Source organism: Hippichthys cyanospilos, chromosome 6, assembly GCF_059441005.1.
Source record: "Hippichthys cyanospilos isolate Australia breed blue-spotted pipefish chromosome 6, RoL_Hcya_1.0, whole genome shotgun sequence".
Classification (NCBI taxonomy): domain Eukaryota; kingdom Metazoa; phylum Chordata; class Actinopteri; order Syngnathiformes; family Syngnathidae; genus Hippichthys; species Hippichthys cyanospilos.
In genome coordinates, this window is record NC_142374.1 from 3,485,978 (window position 1) to 3,507,518 (window position 21,541).

At 38.1% G+C, this 21,541-nt stretch overlaps 1 protein-coding gene across 1 annotated transcript in view; it reads left to right on the forward strand.

Annotated features, from left to right (window-relative positions):
* zfpm1 (zinc finger protein, FOG family member 1) overlaps positions 1–21,541 on the forward strand; it is a 104,648-nt gene that overhangs the window by 44,193 nt on the left and 38,914 nt on the right. The window contains exons 2-3 of the mRNA XM_088417628.1: positions 9,982–10,116; positions 16,651–16,788. Of these exons, the coding sequence (XP_088273754.1) occupies positions 9,982–10,116; positions 16,651–16,788 (273 nt within the window). The remainder of the gene's footprint in view (positions 1–9,981; positions 10,117–16,650; positions 16,789–21,541) is intronic.

Below are 21,541 nucleotides of genomic sequence, written 5' to 3' on the forward strand. Positions count from 1 at the left end.
TCGCCGAGGCCATGTTTTCAATGCTGCTCTTTTTCAAATGATTTAAATGATTAGGTTAATTTTCAAGCTCCTGCAAAGCTTACTGACGAGCTAATCATTTGAATCAGGTATGTAGGGGAAAGAAACCTGGAAAACATGGATACAGTGTTCTCAAGATACAGGTCCAATGCGTTCAATTTACCTATCATGCATGTTTTTGGGCTATTAGGGGGAAACCTGAGTACCCACAGAAAACTATGAGTCAGATTTACCTTCTCCTTACCGGAGTCAAATGGTATGAAAGGAGCAAATGAAATGGCACTTGTCGTGGGGAAAAGAAGAAAAGATGACAGTTTTCATCAATTAAGAATCTTTTTGAGAACACGGGCAATTTATCTTCCACATCTGTGTTCCGTAAGTGGTCAATACCAGACTAGCTGGAGCGCTAACATGGCAGGACTGCTATCAGGCTTGAAGCAACATAGTGTTCCAACATGGAATACACCAGCAAGGAGATTTATTTCTTTGGGTTCGGGGGCAGTCGAATAGTCCTCGTGAGAGGCACCGGACTATCAGATACTGTAGGCCCGTGGTGAGGAAGCTACTGATCCTCTTTGCCAGGCCTAGTTTTTCTCTCAGTGGGGCATGAAGGATATACTCTACCAGCGGACCATTCATCACGTCTGGAGCTGAGGCAAAGCACGAAGGGTATCTGTGATGCTATAAGGCCGATATCGCTATCATCTCACTACCTGCCCCCCCCCCCCCCCCCCCCCAAAGCAAATGTCTCCTCAGAGGAGAAGAAAGCAAAACTAATTGTTCCTCTGCATGGTGTCAAGTCTCACTCATTCTGTTTCGATTACAAGCTATCCACTGGCCAGCTCTATCACATTCCATCTTCCCCTTACTGTCTTTCTCCCAAGGTTCAGGCAGTGTCCCACCGCCTTCTCACCAGGACCTTTATCAGGGAGACAGCTCTGCTCATTAAGGAGTTAATTTTCTCCCTCCTATCTCTGATTAGTGCAGTCAACCTAAAGCACTGCGAATTCTTTAAATTTTCTTCCTTGTTATCAAAAGAGGGAGAAGCAGAAAAAAAGATGAGAATGGGGGGTATTTAATCGTTTAAGTAGTCTTCCTGGGGAACCAGATTTCTTTTTTTCCCTTCTTCCCAGCAATCCAAAGAAATCTCTCTGAAAGTCGGCCCATCTCAGTAATTCAGTTTCTAAAGTGTGTGTGTGTGGATGGAGGGAAGGGGAAGAGGGCGGTGTTGGGGGGAGGTAGGGAAAAGCAGTGGCAGTGGTGATGGCGGGAGAGGGGGTGTGGGGTGGGTAGGGGGGGGTAGGGAGAGGAGGAAAAAAACGACTTGATGAAATTCCGCTATCAGCTCCGAACCAATATGCAAAATATCTCGCTGGAAATCAAATAGCTATTATGTTTTCATTTCCACGTCGGCGTATTTGCTTAATGAAGAGGAGACAGATCAGACCGGCAGAGAGAGTCTGCAGGAGCCGATAACCGCCAACGGCTCCCAGCTATCCGCGCAGAGTGACGCTCCCAGTCACTGGGCTTTTTTTTTTGCTGAAAAATAAGAGGTGGAAGAGATGGAGGTGAAGGAAGGGAAGAGAGAGAGCAGGAAGGTGGTGCTTTAACCAATGGGGAGAGTGCAAAAGTGATATTAAAAGGACCACAAAGAGGAATCAAGTAAAAGAGGAGATGAAAAAGATAAGGGGAGAAATGAGGAAGACGGCAGGTCACAAAGGAGAATGCCGGATAGAGACCGAGACAATCTTCTGTATTTAGATATGCATGCAGTTGTGGCAAAGAGGCCCTGAATTCCTTTGAACTCAAGCAATTTAAGACACCCGAGTTCCTGTGTAGGTATTTGGCCTGATTTAAAAAAAAAAAAAAAATCACATGTGGAAAAATGGTGTAATTTATTAATTCATCATAATTATAATGAACTTTTTAAAATGTGTTTAATTTAGCTGTGTGCTGTCAGGGCCTTCAAGGCCTTCTCTTTAGGCCCAAACGTCAGCAAAACTACCTGCACTTAAAACTGTGTGTACATTTCAAAAGTAATGTATATATTTATTTGCAGCGGTAATTGCTCTTCCTTAAATAGCGTATTTCTTGCCTGCATAGCGTCGTCTTTTTTGGGTTATGATCATTATTTTCATTGTTGTTGTTGTTGGGCCCCTGTGTGTTATGCTATACCAGCGTGACCTTGACACAGATTTGCAGGCGCCGCACAGTTGGAACAACACGATATATAGAAAAAAAGAAACAAACAGATTTTAATTTCCAATTCATGAGGCCTGTCAACACTTTTGCATTCTCTGGCAGTCTTTTTAAAAGATGAAAAAAAAAATCCTGAACAGTGTGAGAATGACTCGGACTACGCTTGTAGCTGGCTAGCCACTTCTTTACTTCTTTACCAGATACTGTGGCAAACGCCTATGATATACCGTGGAACCTCTAGATTCGAATTTAATCTGGTCCGGAGTGCAGTTTGTATTCTGAATCATTCTTATAGTGAATCACATTTTAAATGTAAATTTGTTCCAAACTCGAAATAAACGTCATTTTAAATATATTTTACCTTACTTTCCAAATATCGTGATGTTCAGTAGATGTCAGGCAAATGACAGAAAAAATGGCTGTAAACAATCATTTTACTTCCACTTGAACTTTGAATAAAAAAAACAACAACATTGAAACTAATTTTCATCAATTTTTTTTACAAAAAGGCTGCAAACAATAGCTCTATTTCTACTTGAACTTTAATTTCAAAAACCTGAAAACATTGAAACTTTAATTTTCATCAGACTTTTCTTTAAAAAAACAATGGCTGTAAATAGTAGTTTTAATTCCACTGAAAAACACTGAAATCATTGAAACTTGACATCATCTTTTTTTTAATTTAAAAAAAAAAAACACAAAACATTTAAAGTGTAATTTTCATCGGAATTGATTAATGCAATAATGGATGCAAATGGACCGAAAGTGAGGTTAACCCACTCCTCAAAAAACGCCTGGGTACCCAGGCTTTTGCATTCACATCACCGGAAAGCTCTCTCTTGGCGCTTTATGGGAAGTGTTGAGCATTAGCACGATAATGCATTAGCACATTAGCACTGGCAGCTTTCCCATGTCATGCCATGAATACAGGCCCTCTTAAATTTATTAAAGCACCCAGGTGAAGCCTTGACATCTCAAGGTAGGCCTACTTTGCTGCCATGCCCCTTCGCCTGTGTTGTGTCTTAGGAGCACACACTCACAAAATGCTGATAATGACTATTACTTGAAAAATTTATATATATATATATATATATATATATATATATATATATATATATATATATATATATATATATATATATATATATATATATATATATATATATATATATATATATACACAATAAACTAATCTTTTTTTGATTATCTTCTCCACTGTTTTATTGGTTACTCAAGTAATGACCACCTGTGCTTGACTATGTTATGCTAAGTTAGCTTTTGAGGTAGTAACATGCACCAAGAGGTTACAATTGGGTGAAAACGAAGATTGTTTGTTCAGTGTTAATTCCCTTAAAAACAACAATTAAAAGCTGTGTTTTTGTTATGTCTTGCAACGCCGTGCAGAAATAAGCACCGCACTCGGATAAAATATCTTTCAAGGGGTCACCGATGAATTGTTTTGAATTTGTTAGTGGTAGGATGTGCACGGCCTGTTACGAGTCAGAAGTTGAATGAATTATTTCTTTGCATTTCTCTCTTTACACTGATCAATAAGTGGCTCCTCTCCAGTCACATTTGCTTGCTCCAGTCCTTTCCTGTCTTCTTTAAATATCCTTTGCTTGTGTTTTTCTTACTGTGTCTATCATTGTCTAATACAAGTACACCCCCACGCTCCCTTTTTTTTTCCCCCGTGCGTTGGGTTATTAGCGTAAGAGCGGTGAGGCTTGCGTCTGTTTAATCAGGCTTGTTGAGCATACAGGTTTGATGTGCGTTGTCTCAGTGTTTAATCACCGAGCTGCCTGCCGCAGGTTTGATGTGGATGGAGAGTTAATAAAGCAGTATCTTGGATGCCTTCATCAGCTGCATCACTTTGTTCTGCCTCTCCTCTTGCCTCTCCAAGACAGACAGCGACAGTCCCTGAGCAGCAGCTCAAGCATTCTCCTCTTCGACAAAATTCTTATTGGTTTCATCTTGATGCTGTCGTGTGACAGCAAGGACTTATATTCATCACCGCGTTAAGTACTGTTTTTTAATTTTAACTTCGGCATACCTTCACGCCATCATCTGTGTGCATTAAGCCGCTGAGTCGGACCACGGCGAGTGTTTGTGAAGGTAGCGGCCCATTTGATCTTCTCTGGGTTTGTGCATGGTCACCTAAGGTCACCAGTGGTCTGCAAAATGTTGCCAAAGGTTGCTCCTTTTGTAGACACTTCCCAACGTTCGCCCCTCAGTGGGGTAGGGGCTTTAGGGATTCTCTTGTCCATCACTGCCGGTCGTGCAAAACACTCACTGTCAACTATACAATGGATTTACAATACAAATAAAGCTTATCCTGATGGGGAATTCGCTCCAATTACATTTACATGTACAGTATCATCACAGTTCAGGGCTGAATCATTGATTTCGTTTGCACTATAAGCGAGAATAGAAAATGCGCAATCTTGTAATCGCAAAGGCTGCGGTTTAAATGCTTATTAATTTGTTATTCATAGAAGGCTTAGCTGATGCTGTCTCACTACTTTTTGGTCCATATGATACATCGAGTGAATGATTTAAGAAGTGTTGTCCACATTTACAAAACATCTATCATTAAATGATGTGATATGTAGAGTGGTAATTACCACTGGTAATTAAAAACACTGAGTCATTTTCTCGTGGTGTATATTAGAAGTTGAGTGACTAAGAAGTGCAGTCCACGTTTACAAGTTTCATGAAATGAAGTCATATTTAGGAAGTGGTAAAGCCACTGATTTGTTTGCAATTGAGCTATGATACCTGCTTGGTGGTTGTGGGTTCAAATCTTTTTGCATACAGTTATGATGACGCATCGATGCATCGTCTTTTGTAGTGCAGTACTTTACTGTTCAATCCTAATCATTGACAAACACTGGCAGACAAAAAAGTCAAGATTTGGATTCAATTACTATGTATTGTTTCATTAGTTTTATTCGTGTTACTGATTTTTACAGTTTGTTATCGCATGACCAATTTCACCATATGTCTGCACGCTTTGCACGCAGTGCTATACAAATGAAATTGAATTGAGTTGAGTTAAATAATGATCTTGTTTACAGTCACTGGATCAACTGGGGGTACAAAATTTTACAAAAATATTTGAGAAGCACTGCATTACATTAACCAGAATGGCAATAAAATTGGAATGCAATCATAAATTGAAAGAAGAGAAATGGGCATCAAAAATGATATAGGGGTTGGGTAGGCAGTTTTGAACTGAGTGACAAGAGTTTCTTCTTTTTGTCTGCAGCAGTGTTGTTGGCACAGTGCACGCTTTTTTTCTTTGTCTTGTGTGGCGATCCGGGGCAAATCAGGTGCAAACTGGACTCAAGCTGTCAAACGTTGTGGGCATATTTGCGCTGGTATGTCTTTAGCCCAATACACGTTGTGAATAGGATGCAAAAGAAGTGCAATTAAAGGCGTTATCAGCGTCCGCAGTTCATTCTTTGTGGGTTCAGCCCACAGTAGTGTAAAATGTCTTTACATGTTTTATTAATCATAGGCTGATCCTTATCTGATTGCGTGTGAATTTACTGATATATGCATGTGGTCTTTTTTTATGCAGCAATAGCATAATTTTGAGATAGTGGTTGTATTAGTTTGTAGAGGTGAGTTCATTCATTATTTGATCGACACATTTTATTCACAGGTTCAATGTGTTTACAAAATCATTTCAACTCATTTTCACTCTATAACTAATAAATGTTCGACTGGATAGAAGTTTTTTTTTTTTTTTTTAATGTGTTCATGAGCCAAACGTTTCATGCGTCTGGTGCTGACCTGTGCTTGCTATGTGGGCAAGCTTGTTATCATTTTCAGTTGACAATAATGACCCTCTGAGATGGATCAAAACAGATTAATTTTGCTGATCAATTCTTTTTCCACAAATGTAATATTAAGCAGAATGCCGTGTTTGTTTAGACCAGTGATTCTCAATCATATTTTGCCAAACCCCCCCTCTAGGAAAGAGAAAACTTTTCACCCCCAACTCGACACGCTGTCGAAAAAAAGCAATATAAATCAACTTTCAACAGCTGTTAATTATTTGTTTGTTATTTGTTTATGCAGGTTACAGCTTAGTCCAAAACAGAAAAAAAATAATCAAGTGCATCAAAGTCTTTTAAACTATTACGGCCAATAGAACATACTGTATTATTGTGTGAAGGCAAGTATTCCAATTATTCGTGCGATGACTGCTTGCATTTTGCTTATTATTCATAATTTTCCCACGGCAAAAATCCCATTGACTTTACGTTGGGTGATTTTACGTTTCATATTTACAGCTTTCACATTTGATATTTTCAATATTTAGCTCATTTATCTTGCCTTAGGGATCATTCTCATCATTCCAGTAAGTCCAGTAAGTCATACATTCCAATATTTTCCCATAATTCCATATTTTTCACCCTTTATTATTTCACAATTCATTTTCAATGGGAGAATCCCCCATTCATTCCCAATGGAAGATTTAACATTTCACATTTTGAGCTTTCCCATTTCACGTTCATAATATTTACCTCTTTCAATTCACCTCATGGATCATTACCATCATTCCAATAATTCATACATTTCCCATTAATACATATTTTCGCTTCAATATTCCAATATTAATTTCCGATGTGAAATTTAACATTTCACATTTTGAGCTTTCCCATTTCACGTTGACAACATTTAACTCATTCATTTCACGTTGGGGACCATTTCCATCGTTCCAATAATTCATAAACATTAATAGTTTCCCATAATTCCACATTTTTCACCTATAATAATTTATAATTAATTCCCAAAGGCATATTTAACATTTCACATTTGAAGCTTCCCCATTTCACATATACATCATTCAATTCATTCCTTTCACATTTTCATCATTACTAATATTCACACATTCCAATAATTCATCACGATTTTAATAACACTACCTATAATTCCTCATTCATTCCCACTGTTCTCACCAAAATTTTGTAACCGTCCTTTTTCATTACTTATCCGATTTACACTATTCCAACTTTAATCGATTACTGCGATTGTCGCCATTCCATGAGTGCGTCCATTTTCCTCTTCCCATAATTCAAAATGTTCCCACCATTCCACTTTTTTCAGTTTTTCCTTTGTATCTTCTACTTTATTTGGCCTATTCAAACTGTTCCAACTTTGTAATATTCAGAACACTTCATAGATTCAAGCCATTCAAACATTCCACATCATTCCACCATTCAGCGCATCTCCCGTCAGCGTTTCCTAATTCACACGCAATTTCTTCAGGAATTGCACATTTTCTAGTTATAAATAATATTTTCGGGTTGAATTACCATTTAACACTCTATAAGGCTCTTACAGTATACTTGATAAATGATAGACTTGAGGCTCATAATTTGCTACTGTCCAAAAATAAAGATGCCGTTATAATGTATAGATGCTTATTTATTAAATCTTGATTTGCAGAAACACCAGGATTTACAGCTGTTTCATTTCGTTTGTTAATCTATGGTATGTTTATATAAAACAGCCTCTTCTTTTGCTAGCTCTCCCGGAAATATGTCTCAATATCGTTTTGATCTTTTTTTTTGTCCTGTTTTGTTTAGCCAACACCATTCTTCATGAATAGACACCTTTATAAATTGAAACCACAGTTACCTCAAGTAAATAAAATGATCTGGTTATTACTTAATCATTCCAATCTTTGTCAATGAGGTATTTGTTGGTGTTTCGGTGTCTCTTGGCTTCCATTTTTCAATGTTATGCTTACATTGTATTTTCCTGTTATCATTAAATTTAGGAATTAGGAAGCCCAAGGCTCTTTATTTTTTATTTTAGCAGTGGATTGTACGTCATTCACAACTTGGAAATTTCAGTGCTATTTGATGAATTCATTCTAATTGATAATATATACTGTATATGCCTCACGCCTTTTTTCTCCGTCTCGGAAAAGTTCAGTTCAACTTTCCCAATGGACATATCACAGAAAAACAATTAATATAGCTTTAATACTTCAACTTGCAAATGAAGCGGAAAATGCACCACTTCAATCTTTTAGCCCCCCACTATCCTCTGTACCAACTCTCTAAGACACAAGTAGAAGATATTTCTCCTTGGATAAAAGAAGAAAGCCAAAACTTTTTCTGTAGCATTCAATGTCCGAAAGCAGTGATGCAGTGATTGATTCATTAAACTGGGGCTGTAATAAGGACAGAAATCGCAATTCACACTTACGTTTGAAACACAAAATGTAATTGGAATTTTATACAGAGAAGTCCCTTTGTACAATTATGATTAAAGCAAAATTAATTGTATGAAAATGTCCTCATAGATACTGAAAACTAGATAAAGCAACGCTCGGACGGCATGGGCCTAATTCTAAAAATATTGTGTATGAGATCGATCTTTTTCCCCCCCTCTCGACTATCTTTTTTCTCTTATGAAGGTCCAAATCTAGCTATGTTAATTTTATCTGAAATTGGAGTGAACCATGCAGGCGTGGAAGTTGAAATTAGCCTAAAGATGTTTCATTTACAAAGACAGAAACACTTTGTCAGGCAGCGATTGTTTCCAAGCATTATCTCTGCCTGCTTTTAATTGCTTTGCAAGTGAAATTAACAGAATTAGAAAAATTGCCTCTCCCTTTTTCTACAAGCTTCTTCATTCACGGGCATTGTTGTGTGCTTTGTATAGATTATAGGCTCCTTTGTTTCAGCATTGTAAATATAGACGCCCCAAGTCACGGCTTTAGTTCTGAAACAATCCCTCGACTGGTTTGACACAACCAAATTCAAATTAATTTTCAACCTGTCTGGAATGAGGCAAAGGAGTGGAGAAAACTAGAAATGCGCTTTTCTCTCTGGATCAGATGTGAAACCTTGCGCTCTTTCTTATTTCTAGCATTCCATCATCTGGTGTTCTCGATTCTGTCTCACTCAGGATCCTAGGTCCTCTTAAAAGAAATGGTTACCTTGACCCGCTCATGAAAGTTATCCACCGTTTTTCAGGAAGCAAAAATGACGACTACTGTTTTGTGGCAACAAACCGGCAAACGAAGAATCACAACTGAGGCTTGAACTACAGCAAACAAGAGACGGTCCTGAGCTCCCAATGTACTATTTTAAGAAGGCTGATATATTAATCTTAAAGAGGGGGCATTAATAATGAAGACGCTTTTTTCCCCTCTTCATGGATGTAATCTTCAAACAGGCTAAAATAGATCAAAAGTACTGCATAATTACTATGGTCAGCAGGGATTGTGAAATTGTAATTGATATAGATCAGCCCTTCACTAATCACTCTTTTAGCTTCAATTTTAGGTATACTGCAATTTGGCTTTGGGTCCCCTTTGGCTTCTGCCATTAATCTTATGGATTAGATCGTTAAGCGGGTCCTTGTCTTGAAAACGTTTTTTAACCGTTTGCTCAATTTGCATTTATTTGTCTTTTTTTTTTTTGGTTTGTTTGTTTGTTAATTTTTCAGAGTTTGACTTTCTCCTGTTTTTTATGTGTGTTGGTACTGGTAGATTTTGACAATACTGACCATTTTTTAAGCACTTTAAATGCCTCTAATTTAAGATGCGTGGTTTGGTGGATTGTAAATAAAGACCAAGATTACCAAAGATCAACAAACCATTGACATTACTTGGAGTTTTTTTTACACTGTACAGTACTACCCACATTTACTTCTCACCAGCCAGCGACTGATTGTATTGATAGTACTGTATGTTATTGAAGCATGTGTTTTTCATTTTCACCCATCCTTGTCTTGCAGGTTCCCTTGGTGAACTTGATGGCAATGAGGACAGCACTCTTGACAACCTGAGCCTCTCAGGAGAGGAGGCAGAGGCCTCTGACCCAGATGATTCAGCAGAGGGGGACAGCAGTAGTCCACCATCGTACAATGAAGGTGAGATGCACAGCACAAACCGAAAAGAGAAAAATAATTTTCCATGAGTATTTGAACTCATTTAATAATCTGTACTCTGATACCATGGTTGTCGAGTTTGATAAGTGAAGAACAGACTCTTTACAGCCAAATTTGTTTCTTGCATGGTAAAAGTTATTCACCCATTCAAATTTACTCATTTTTTTTAGGGTTAATTTATCCATCTCATTTAAAGTACCATAAATCCATGTCCAAATTTGGTTGCATTAAAATAGGGTAACAATTGCCAGCTTTCCTTTTCACTTTTTTTGGGTTAGCCTGTTTCCAGTACATAGATTGTTTTGGGAGTGAATTGAGATTTTTGTTAACACACGGCATTGCTTTCATTGGTTACTTTTTATAATTTTCTCAGTTAGTGCAACAGAAAGAATATTATAAAGTTCAAATAATGAACTTTATAATAAAGTGCAATTACCTAAAAACGCCTGCAGATGGAGACAAAACAACATAAATACAGCCAACCCCCTATGGTCGTGACAGTTGTTTTGTTTTTGTCGCAAAGCGGGGAAAATACCTTAAAAAGGAGATGAAAAAACTCAGTATTCCACTACACTACATGAAAAAAACCTAAGTCATGGACGCTGTAACCCGGGTGCGTGTGTGTGTGTGTGTGTATATAATATATATATATATATATATATATATATATATATATATATATATATATATATATATATATATACAGTATATATGCTGATAACTTGATAACTGATTATATTCATCACTATATTTCCTACAAAATCACCCCTATGCATTCTGAAGCTTAGTTTGCGCTTCAGCAGATTGTCTTGAGCATTGAGTTGCGCCAATGCGATCATCTTTTGATTTTTTTTTTTTCATTCGTACCCAATAAATTGGCCCATCAGCATATTTTAAAATATCTATATATTAAAAAAAAAAAAATCCTCAGGCTCCATCTAGCGACCGGTAAATCTGTCCCCTCAATGCACCTCTTATCCCATGCCTCACGCTTGTACCGTCTGATAGCGGAGTGTTCAGTCATATTCTTTTGACTTATTCAAGATTTCTCTAGCTGTGTTTTTGTAATCTCAAAAATTCCTGCACTTGTGAAATTTTGGGCTGGAAGTGATAAGCGTCTGTTGGTTCGCTTGGTTTGATAAAGCCATGGAAATTCTGTCAGGTGCTAATCGAGACAAGATTAGAGATTAGGAAAGTGTGTTGAGTGTGTGTGCATCTGTGTGTGTGTGCGTGCACGCGCATACATATGTGCATGCAAGAAAAAGGTGAGCGCTAGGTTATAAATATAATAGAATATTAAAAAAAAAAACTTTGTCATGAATGGGGCTCCTTTGTTTCGGTTTAGTTTAACCTAATTTGTTCTCCTCCGCCCCCATTATTCACCATCCCATCATACCCTTCATGTACTCTTCTCTTTTCATGGGTTCCTCAGTTTCCCAGCGCTGCCATTATCAGTTCTCTATAAATCAGCCGTGTTTGACGAACCTGCTCTTTCAACCTGGGATCAATACCAGGTCTTTATCTGGTCAGTGCTGGCTAATAAGCCAAGGACCCTTATCCACCATCAGGGAGGGAGGGAGGGAGGGAGAGAGAGAATCGTCAACATACACTTGTACACACGCAGGCGATAACCAAGAAAAACACATTCTAGGAGTAATACAACAATGTGTTCAAATTCCATCCATAACATCCTCTTTCATTTTGTAGGAAATTTGATTATTGCACACACACACCCCTCCCAGCATGTGTTCTTTCGTTCTCTGTCATAGGTTTATTTTCAGCCTTTTCTTTTTCCGCTCCCTTTTCAGAATTTCTCACCAGTTGCAAATACGTGTTTGTTTTTGTAAAAAAAAAAAAAAAAAAGTTCATCATATTTTAGATCACAGGAAGCCAGGCCAAAAGCTCACTGATTATTCTGTTCGACCCAGTTTTGACCTCTGATTGCCTTTTTTTTTTTTTTTAACCAATCGCATCCATGTCTAAACGTGTGTTGTTTTAGATAATGTTATATAATTTAAATACTTCTGGTGGACTTTTGACTTTTATTATGATGGTTATTTATTAGGGATGGGACAAGAAACAAATCCCATGATATATATACATATATATAGACAGAGGACATATTTGACACAGCCTGGTATTTTCAAACATGATCAGTAGCAACAGCATCCATGTCAGCATCAAAGCTTGCTGTCATTTTTGGATATTAAACCGCCTGTGAAAAGTAGTCCGACTGCTCTTGGGTGCGCTCGAGTACTGCTGAATAGCAGCTAATTAATGCTGGATTCTGTACTAAACACCCAACAATAAAATCATAGTCAGCATAATGAAGTCACTTTTGAGTTTTCTGAATCGGCCATTGAACATGATTTCAGAACAACGTTGTGTTGTTGACATCGGGAGTCACAACTTGCGACTCACTCCAGGAGAGAGGAACAGTTTGTACAGTAGAATGGAAGTAGCCGACCTACTTCCGGGAAGAACTTCGAACATAAAAGTGACCCAAGGCGCTCGTGTCCATACATTATTTGGTATGATAAGGTTTATTTTGGCCAATGCAAATACTTGGGTGTGGGAGGATTCCGGTGAGGCCATGGGAAAGACTTTGAGCAAATTCTGGGCCACCATCCGACTCAGGAGGGGGAGGCAGCGCACCCTTAACACTGTGTACAGTGGAGAAGGGGTGCTGCCTACATCGACTCGGGATGTCGTGAGCCGGTGGCCAGAATGCTTCGAAGATGTCCTCAATTCCACCAGCAGCAGATTCTGGAGATTCTCCAATCTGTGGGGTTGAGGTCGCTTATGTGGTCCAAAAACTCCTTGCTGGCAAGGCCATCCTAAAGGTACTGGATGTTGTAGGGCTGTCCTGGTTGACACGCCTCTACAACATCGCATGGACAACGGGGGCCGAGCCTCCGAATTGGCAGGCCGGGGTGGTGGTCCCCCTTTGAAAAACTGTATACGGCGTATTTAAGAAATAAAAACTGTTGATAAAATTTGCAAGGCAAACAGTTGTTAATAATGGCATATTGTTGCGCTTCGGATCCTTGCGTTTAACCTGAGAAGAAATGCTCCACAATGATTCACAAAACTCTTTCTAAAAAAAATAAAGAATAAGTAAAGAATTTCGAGCCTTGAGGAATGAGGATGCAATGTGCCAACCACTCATCTGCCATCTGTGTTTGTATTGAGATTTCTTTGTTTTGACTACATTAGTTGGGGAGACAGGAATAATTTGCAGACCTTTGTGTTTCATTTGAAAACATTTTTATGGCTTTATAGACAGCAATGAGAAGAGAGGGAAATCCAAGATATGGTGCTTGGCTGGACTCCAACAAGGAATGTTTGGTCTCATACATTCTTTCTCTCATGCTTCACCTTGGCCTCAAGAGACCGGATGCATGAGTCTCCTTTGTTTAAAACTGTGTACATGTGCAAGATAGTTGACTCTTCTTTTTCCATATATGTCAGTGATTTGCCATGAGCAAGTGTATCACTCTTTTTCCATATATGTCAGTGATTTGCCATGAGCAAGTGTATCACTGAGAAATACAAGTGTTCTACTGAGAAATACATACAAAAGGTTTTGTTTTTTTTATGTTAATACTATAGCAGTTGGCCCCAGAGTAATGAGTCAAAATGTATTATTTAAAATTATGAAACCAAATTTAGTGGAATAGTGTCATTAAAAAAAAAAAAACCTAAAATGCTAAAATATTACTTTGGAAAACATCTCAAATTGTCATGGAAATTTTTTTGTCATTTTGTTAATTGCATTTGGCTGACCGATCAAGCAATTAAACATTACATTTAAGAGCAAAGAAAGATACATTTGCGCAGCACTGATCTTTATTTTTTTTTTGTGAGTCCTATCTATAAAATACACTAAATCATAATGGGCAGCCTTATGAATGTTTCCTTTTCTGTTATTCTGCTCTTCACTCCGTTGAATGTTTATTGGATTGTGCATTTGTAGATGAATACCACCACTCCAGTCGTTGGTACAGCTGATGCAAAGGTTTCACCCCAAAGCTATTGCAAGGTCACATCTATCTTGTGTCACCCTGTGTACTGGCACTACGCATATGCAAGAAGGAAGAAATCCTCAAAGAGGGAAACATATAGAAATGAGTTAGGAGGTGAAATTGTTGGATGACTTTGCCCTGCCAGTCTGACAGGGGAAGTTCACCTTATCAGATTGATGGAGACTGTCTTGCTATTTGGGGGAAGGGAGGGTTTTGGCAGAGAAGTGTCTGTCGACTCCTCCTGATACCTGCCTCCCTGTCTGAGATGATATGGAAGATAATATTGATAATATTAAATGCAATAACTGTGTCTCCAGCTCCCCTCCCATGCTCCATCCCCTACAGGATAAAATCAATGTGCCATTCAATGTGATTTATAGCTGAAAATAATGGCACTATTTAGGCGAGTTGGGGGGAGGGGGGTTATTTGCGTGTGTGTGTGTGTTCATGTATGCTTGTGTTTGTCTTGTCCTTTGTTGTTTGTACAGTATGTTGCTGCATAAAGTGTCTAGAATAATTTGAAAGATAGATGTCAGATGTATTGATATGTGTGTACGAGTGTGAGATTAATAAGAGTTTAGCTGTATTTGACAATGCAGATTCAATCTTTCAACGGTTACATTATTAATGTTGGCATTAAAGGGTGTGTCTCATGGTCTTCGGGCCTTTTATGGTGCGTATTGATTGAACGCTCTTTATCAATGTGGGCATGTTAGGGTAAACACAGCCTTTGAGCAGTATAAACCAAAGTGTTGGAGGCTAGAAAACGGTTACGGTTACGAGTTAAGGTCTCTTAAACTCAATTATACCAAGATTACTCACACAAACACACACTCACGCATAAATATATATATATATATATATATATATATATATATATATATATATATATATATATATATATATATATATATATATATATATATATATAGGTTCCCGTGTTACGAGATTGCGGTTGGGGTCGTCAGGCAATATTTTAGATTCCTAGTGGGGTTTTTTGTGTATACTTTTTGTTCGATAGCCCATATCAAAAACATCTAAAAGCCCGAGTTGGGTCAAAGTCTTTCTCAGGGGTTAAAATAGAGTGCTGTGGCACCAGTGTCTGATTTAATAGACTTTGGAACTAGATTTGTTGTGGAAACTCGAATTTTATTCAACTCCAGAAGATAGCTGTTGTAGCATCATCTGTTTAATTTCTGCCTAATCTCTGGCTCATCAAAATTGCATCACAAAGCAAATTCATATAAAACTTATCAAAATAGAAGCATGCCACATTTAGCGGAGTCACTATAATTGAATTTAGCAACAAATTATTTCATGGTTCAAGCAATTTTTACGATATACTATATTTGATGTCTGCAGAAACCATGTTAAAATCTCTCAAAGGCCTTCGCGTACAACTAAGCATACTTGTAGCCTCGTTTGTGAAGTTCTGATTTAGCCAACCGTTGAACAATAGTATGAAGACCATTTAATCATGGAAAATGCAACCTGGTGTAGATCTTGGAAGGAACTCTATTGACCATTGCAAATTAAAAAAAAAAAGGTATGACCATTAGATCCAGATTGAGAAACCTTAATTTCATATAACCCTTGTACTGAATGTGATGCAAGACTTCAAGAGCAAGAAAGATAGTCAGATAGTCTAGGGTGCTGTGATGTAACTATTGATCTAATCTTGACTAATCACGAGTTGTGCTAATAGGGAGGGACACAGCCGTTTGATAAACAGACTGATAACAGCTGCATGGGCAAAGTTCACAAATACACATGGATGTATCAACGCTTTGTATTAACACACACGTGAAGATTTTTGTGACCCACACACACTCTAATCAGATCATGTGCTGAACCACACTAAGATCTCTTTGATCACAGAGCAGGGGCTCTAATCAGCTTAATCAATGGCAGGTATATCAGTGTTGATTAGAAGAACACTGGCAGCCTCAGTCTTTGCTAAATGTGACTGGGCAAGGGGGAAAAGATAGCGATAAAGTGTGTGTACGTGTGTGTGTGTGTGTGTGTGGGGGGGGGGGGGGGGGCAGCCTGCCATTCCACATCTAGTGAAGGGTATGTGAGAAAAGGGTGGTCGGCAACGATAAAGGCAAAAATATGAGGTACTAGCCAACGACAAGTGAAAATACGGTAGCCCCAAAATGTGAAAAGGAGGGAGTTGAAAGCAGAAAGAGTGAAAGCATCATCTCAGTTTCTCCAGAGGAATGAAAGGGCCCATCGCTGTGTGGCGAGGTGTTGTGTTACACAGCTCAGGTAGTCATTTCACAGCTGCCTTTGATCAACAGACAGGAACAGCCTCTGCCCAAACGTTCACACACATCGCACGGGCAAATAAACTACATAGGTTGGGAACACACACCAGATTAGTTCAATGAACGTCCAAAATACATTTGAATGCATTATATTTACAGTACATGTGAATTACAATTCACAATTTAGCCTTATGCTAACAGGAATCTGTGTGCTTTTTATCTAGAGCCGAGGACGCAAGACGTTCGAGGAGACCCAGATGAGGGCGATGATGATGGGGGTGAGGAACATCCGGCACGCAGTGCTTGTAAAGAGGAAGATGAGGGGGAGCAAGTGGATAGAGTGTTGCAGTGGAGTGGTCCAGGTGAGTGGTCACATGATTGTTTTATTTTAATTCAGTCATTCTTTTGGTGTTGACTTAAATAAAAATGCAATATTGAAGGTACGCAGTGTCCTGGATGGAAAGTCAAATGAATGATTACATTAAAAAAAATGTGGTGTGATGTACAGTAGTGTCGAGCCAACCCATGGTGGCGCCTCAAGCTACTGCATTAGATCTCTGCTTATAAAACCATAAAAACAATCATGTGCTCATGTGATAGCTTCTAACTTTCTTTGTTCGGGAGTGGTCTGAATAAACATGCTGAGAATTACTTATAGAAAAACACAACACTACATTTTTATTTGTGGTTAAAACAATGTATTTGTTATTGTGGGACTCATGGATTTGACATGTTTAGTCTTTTCTCATCGTAAAGAAATACTTCACTATTCAGCAGCAAAAAAGGTAATGGTTTGTCTATCATTAATTTGGTCATTGAATCATTATTTAGTACAATTATATTTTACCAAGTCACCCCTAGGAAAGTGAAAACTTTTCGCGCCCCCTCCCTCGACACGCTGATTATAAATAAGATTGTTATCTATAGGAATTGTATAAGTATACCAAGGTATACCTAAACAGGGGTAGGGAACTCCGGTTCCGTATCCTGCCTATTTTCAATGTCTCCCTCACCTTTCACACCTGGTTCAAATAATCAGCTCATCAGCAAGCCCTGTGGAAGCCTGATAACGATTCTGATCATTTCAATCGGGTGTGTTGAATGTGAGACACATCAAAAAACAGGCTGGATATGGCTCTCGAGAAACCAGAGTTCCCTGCCCCTGACCTAAACTGATCTTTAAACATTAACAAAAGAAAAAAAAGCAATATAAATCAACTTTCAACAACTGTTAATTATTCTTCACAGGGTTTAAACGGGTTACAGCTGAGTCTAAAACAGAAAAAAATAACAGTGCCTGAAAGAGCCTGAAATTTAAAAAAAAGAAAAGAAAAAAAGAGATGAAAATCCTTTCTAAATTGCAATTACACTTCACATGACAAAAACAAAGCATTTTCCCTGGGGTCAGCCTCACCACCCCAGGCGGGCCCACCCCACTATTTTAGAAGCACTGATTTAGTACAATACTATTATAAAGACGGTTTTACTTGCCGTATACTGATAACATCTTATGTGGTCACAGGCCTTGTCTACACGTAACCGGCTTCATAGTCTCCCTATCGCCGTTGTTTGTTTATTTTAAGAAAATATTGTCTATATGAAACCGCATAGTGTGGATTAAAATTTGTGTACAAGCATGCCAAGTCGCTAGGCGGCAGTAATCGCTCAAATTCTGTCCAATCAGAAAAGACTTCCGGCTCTGACGTGTCCAATCAGAAAGAACATCCGCCTATGAAGTCACCGATATCCGCATCTCTGGAGGGAAAAAGAGTAGCGTGATGATGCAAATCTCTGTTGAAGCTGGTCACACGCAACCACGAAACCAGACACTTGGACAAACCTACACTTTGTCCAGAGGTTTTGAAACATTTGATTTTGATGAAAGAAAACAAAAAAGCCCCGCCTCCTTTTCCAAACCGGAGACATTTACTGCCCGTTTACAAGAACCCCGGCGACATGTAGACAAGTCCTCAGTTGGGTTTGGTCATGATGTTTACCATGTCTAGCAATTGGCAAAAGGTGTTTATAAAGGTTGTATTTGTCCACGTAAAATAATGAAGTTAATTATTCACAAAATATGAACTTTTTACTGCTTATATTTGCCTAATAAGTTTAGTATCCCTTTAAAGTTGTTGTTGTTTTTGTTTTTAAAAAGTTACATTCAGGTACGTGCCTCATGTATTTGCTTTAGATAGCATTCTATCTTCATCTCAACACGGAATGCAAACATCAATCAGCATTATCTCACACATGTATATACACTGTGCATTTTAAGTATTTTCTCTTTGAAAGGAAAAAAAAAATGTCAGCATAGTAATCAAAATTCTAATAATAGTAACAATATTTACATTTCCTTTTTTAACTTCCAGTGTCCTTTGTGTTGTCCTAACTTTCTCCTTCTGGAGATGTGACTATGACAGGGATGCAAATGTATTCAACTCAAACAACAACAGAAAAGAGAAACACAGCCAGAAGGAGATAAAAAGAAAACTACCTTTCTTATCAAGCTTTGTTTATTTTGCTGTTTCTTTTGTCTTCAATGAGTTAAACAGTGCACAAAGATTAGCACGCCATCTCTCGCTCGCTCCTTTTCAAGCTGTGGTCATTTTTTCTATGTATGTTGTAGCACGTGAACACAGCGGCGTGTGCGTGTGTGAGTGTTGGTGTATATGTGTGTTTTAATTCCTCCATTGGGGAGGAGAGGATGTGTTCATTATCGTCCTGTCCCAGCCTTGTCCCTTTAACAGTAATTGGAGCGATATTAATTGCTGCGTGGTGGCTGGTTGATGGTAGCGCCATGATGCTGTACTGATATGGACCTTGCCGTTTTTTTTTTTGTTTTTTTACACCCTGCCCCCCCTCCCGAACAAACTAACTGGCGGCTGAGCGAGGTGGTGGAGTGGGGGAGAGAAAGGAAGAGAGATAGCCCCTCTATCAGCTCCGGAGCAGGCGCTGTCTTTATCAGGAGCACGATTGGCAAAAAGGAAACTTTGACCAGTCTGAATTTTTCTCTTATCGTCAAGCCTCCCCTTCCTCCATCACTCCCTTCCTCCATCCATCCACCTTCTCCTCCTCTGGTCTCTCCATCACAGACTAGCTAGCAACTCCACTGGCCACAGCCACGCACCTTCTCCCCAACCCCAACTAGCATACATCAATACCACTTTTTGTTCTGTATTCTTTTTTTCACTTGCCATTGTGGAAGTGCCACCGGCCAATGTACTCTTGTCCATACAAAATGCTCATGTAACAGACACTTCCCATAAGCGCATGAGGGGAAAAAAAAGTATGTATTGGCTAGAATGGAAGTAAACAGGGTTTTATCTCTTCAGGGAGTGTTGGCATTCCGCTCGTTTCTCACCGCTGTTGATTGTAGACACTGGCTTTAGGGACGAGAAGTTCCTAGTGTTTAATCTTACCGAGGTTTGCCTTTTACTTTGTGCAAAGTCCTGACATTAACAACCTTTATTAACACCCTGTCAATATGTTTAGCGCTGTTACACTGCAAAAAGTGCAGAAAAACTGTCAGAAATTCTTAATTAAGTTGAAAATTAAATTTAAGCAAATAATTCGCCATACATTTTCTTTGGAATGGACTTGCATTTACGTAGCACAGTCTAAATTTGTAGTCAATAACCCTAACTAACCCTGATAACACAACATCAGAAGCAACTGAGTGTTCAGTGTCTTGCTCAAGAACACAGTGGGCTAACAGTAAAAATCTGTAAAAAATACAAATCTTTTCGATAAATCTTTCAAAATGTAGCATTCTTTTCCTTGGTTGAGCCTAGATTTAAGAAAATTGCCCTGATGTACTGTATAATGTAAACAATATTTTCTAATTACTTCAAAATTACATCCATGCAAAATTGTAATTTTAAAACAACCCCAAAAATATTTCTGACCTGGATGTCGCTATTTTGCACACAACCTAAATTCATGGTTTGATAAATAAATGAATAAAGAAATAAAGAGTATTAATAGTGCAACATAAACAAATACTTCAAATGGGACACTCATTCAACTAATGGCAGTGGTAACACAAACACATATAACATACCGGACAGTCAGTCAATCGGTCTAGTTTATTTGTATAGCCCTGAAGGGCTTCCCGGGTGAAAAAGAAGTCATTATATATATATATATATATATATATATATATATATATATATATATATATATATATATATATATATATATATATATATATATATATATATATATATATATATAGCATAACTATAGCATGTCATAATATCAGCAAAAGTGTGCTGAATTATTGTCCAAACTAAAACTAGTTGTCAAATTTCGATTCAACACGATAATCGGTCCGCTTCCATCCAATCAGTGGTTCTCCAAGTAGGGTCTGCGAACACCCAGGGGCCTGTGGCCTAACTCCAGAGGTCCATAAAACAAAAAAAAGGGTCACTGACTCCAAAAGGTTTGAGAACCCCTTGCCATAAAGGACTCAAAAAATCTGAGAATGTTTTCAGTCATGATGCTGAAATCCGGCTGAAAAATGTGCACAAAATGATTAATCAAATATAAAAACATGGTTATTGATGAATTTGGTAATTGATTGTTAGTCATTTAATTGTTGCACATTTATAATAAAATATACATAACACTATGTTACATCCATTCATCCAGTGCATTGAAAAGCACTTCTACAAGGATTGCATTTTCATTTTTGTTTTTCCCATACAAGACCAGCTGTATAATGCTACCAAGCAATCACGGGGTCTTACTCATAAAACATTTGTTTTTCTCATTCCTTTTTTTAATCACAGTGCCCCATTCCTATTTTTTGCATTTACCTCCATCTTACATATTTTAACCGCAGCATTAATTCAGGTTACTTGAAATAGCTAGGATTTTTACAATCTGCCCTTTCTATCACAACCATATGGTGTCTCATCATTTAGTTGAGTAATTATTTTTCCATTATTACCAGTGTGCTGGAAAAATTAAATATTTTATTTTTCTTAATATTAATGATCACCTATTGTTCCTTTATCATATTAATCTATGGACAAAGTTTTTCAGTCAATATTTATGACACTATTGTTTGGGGTGGTCTGAACTGCATATATTATTAAATTTAGCCTATGGTCA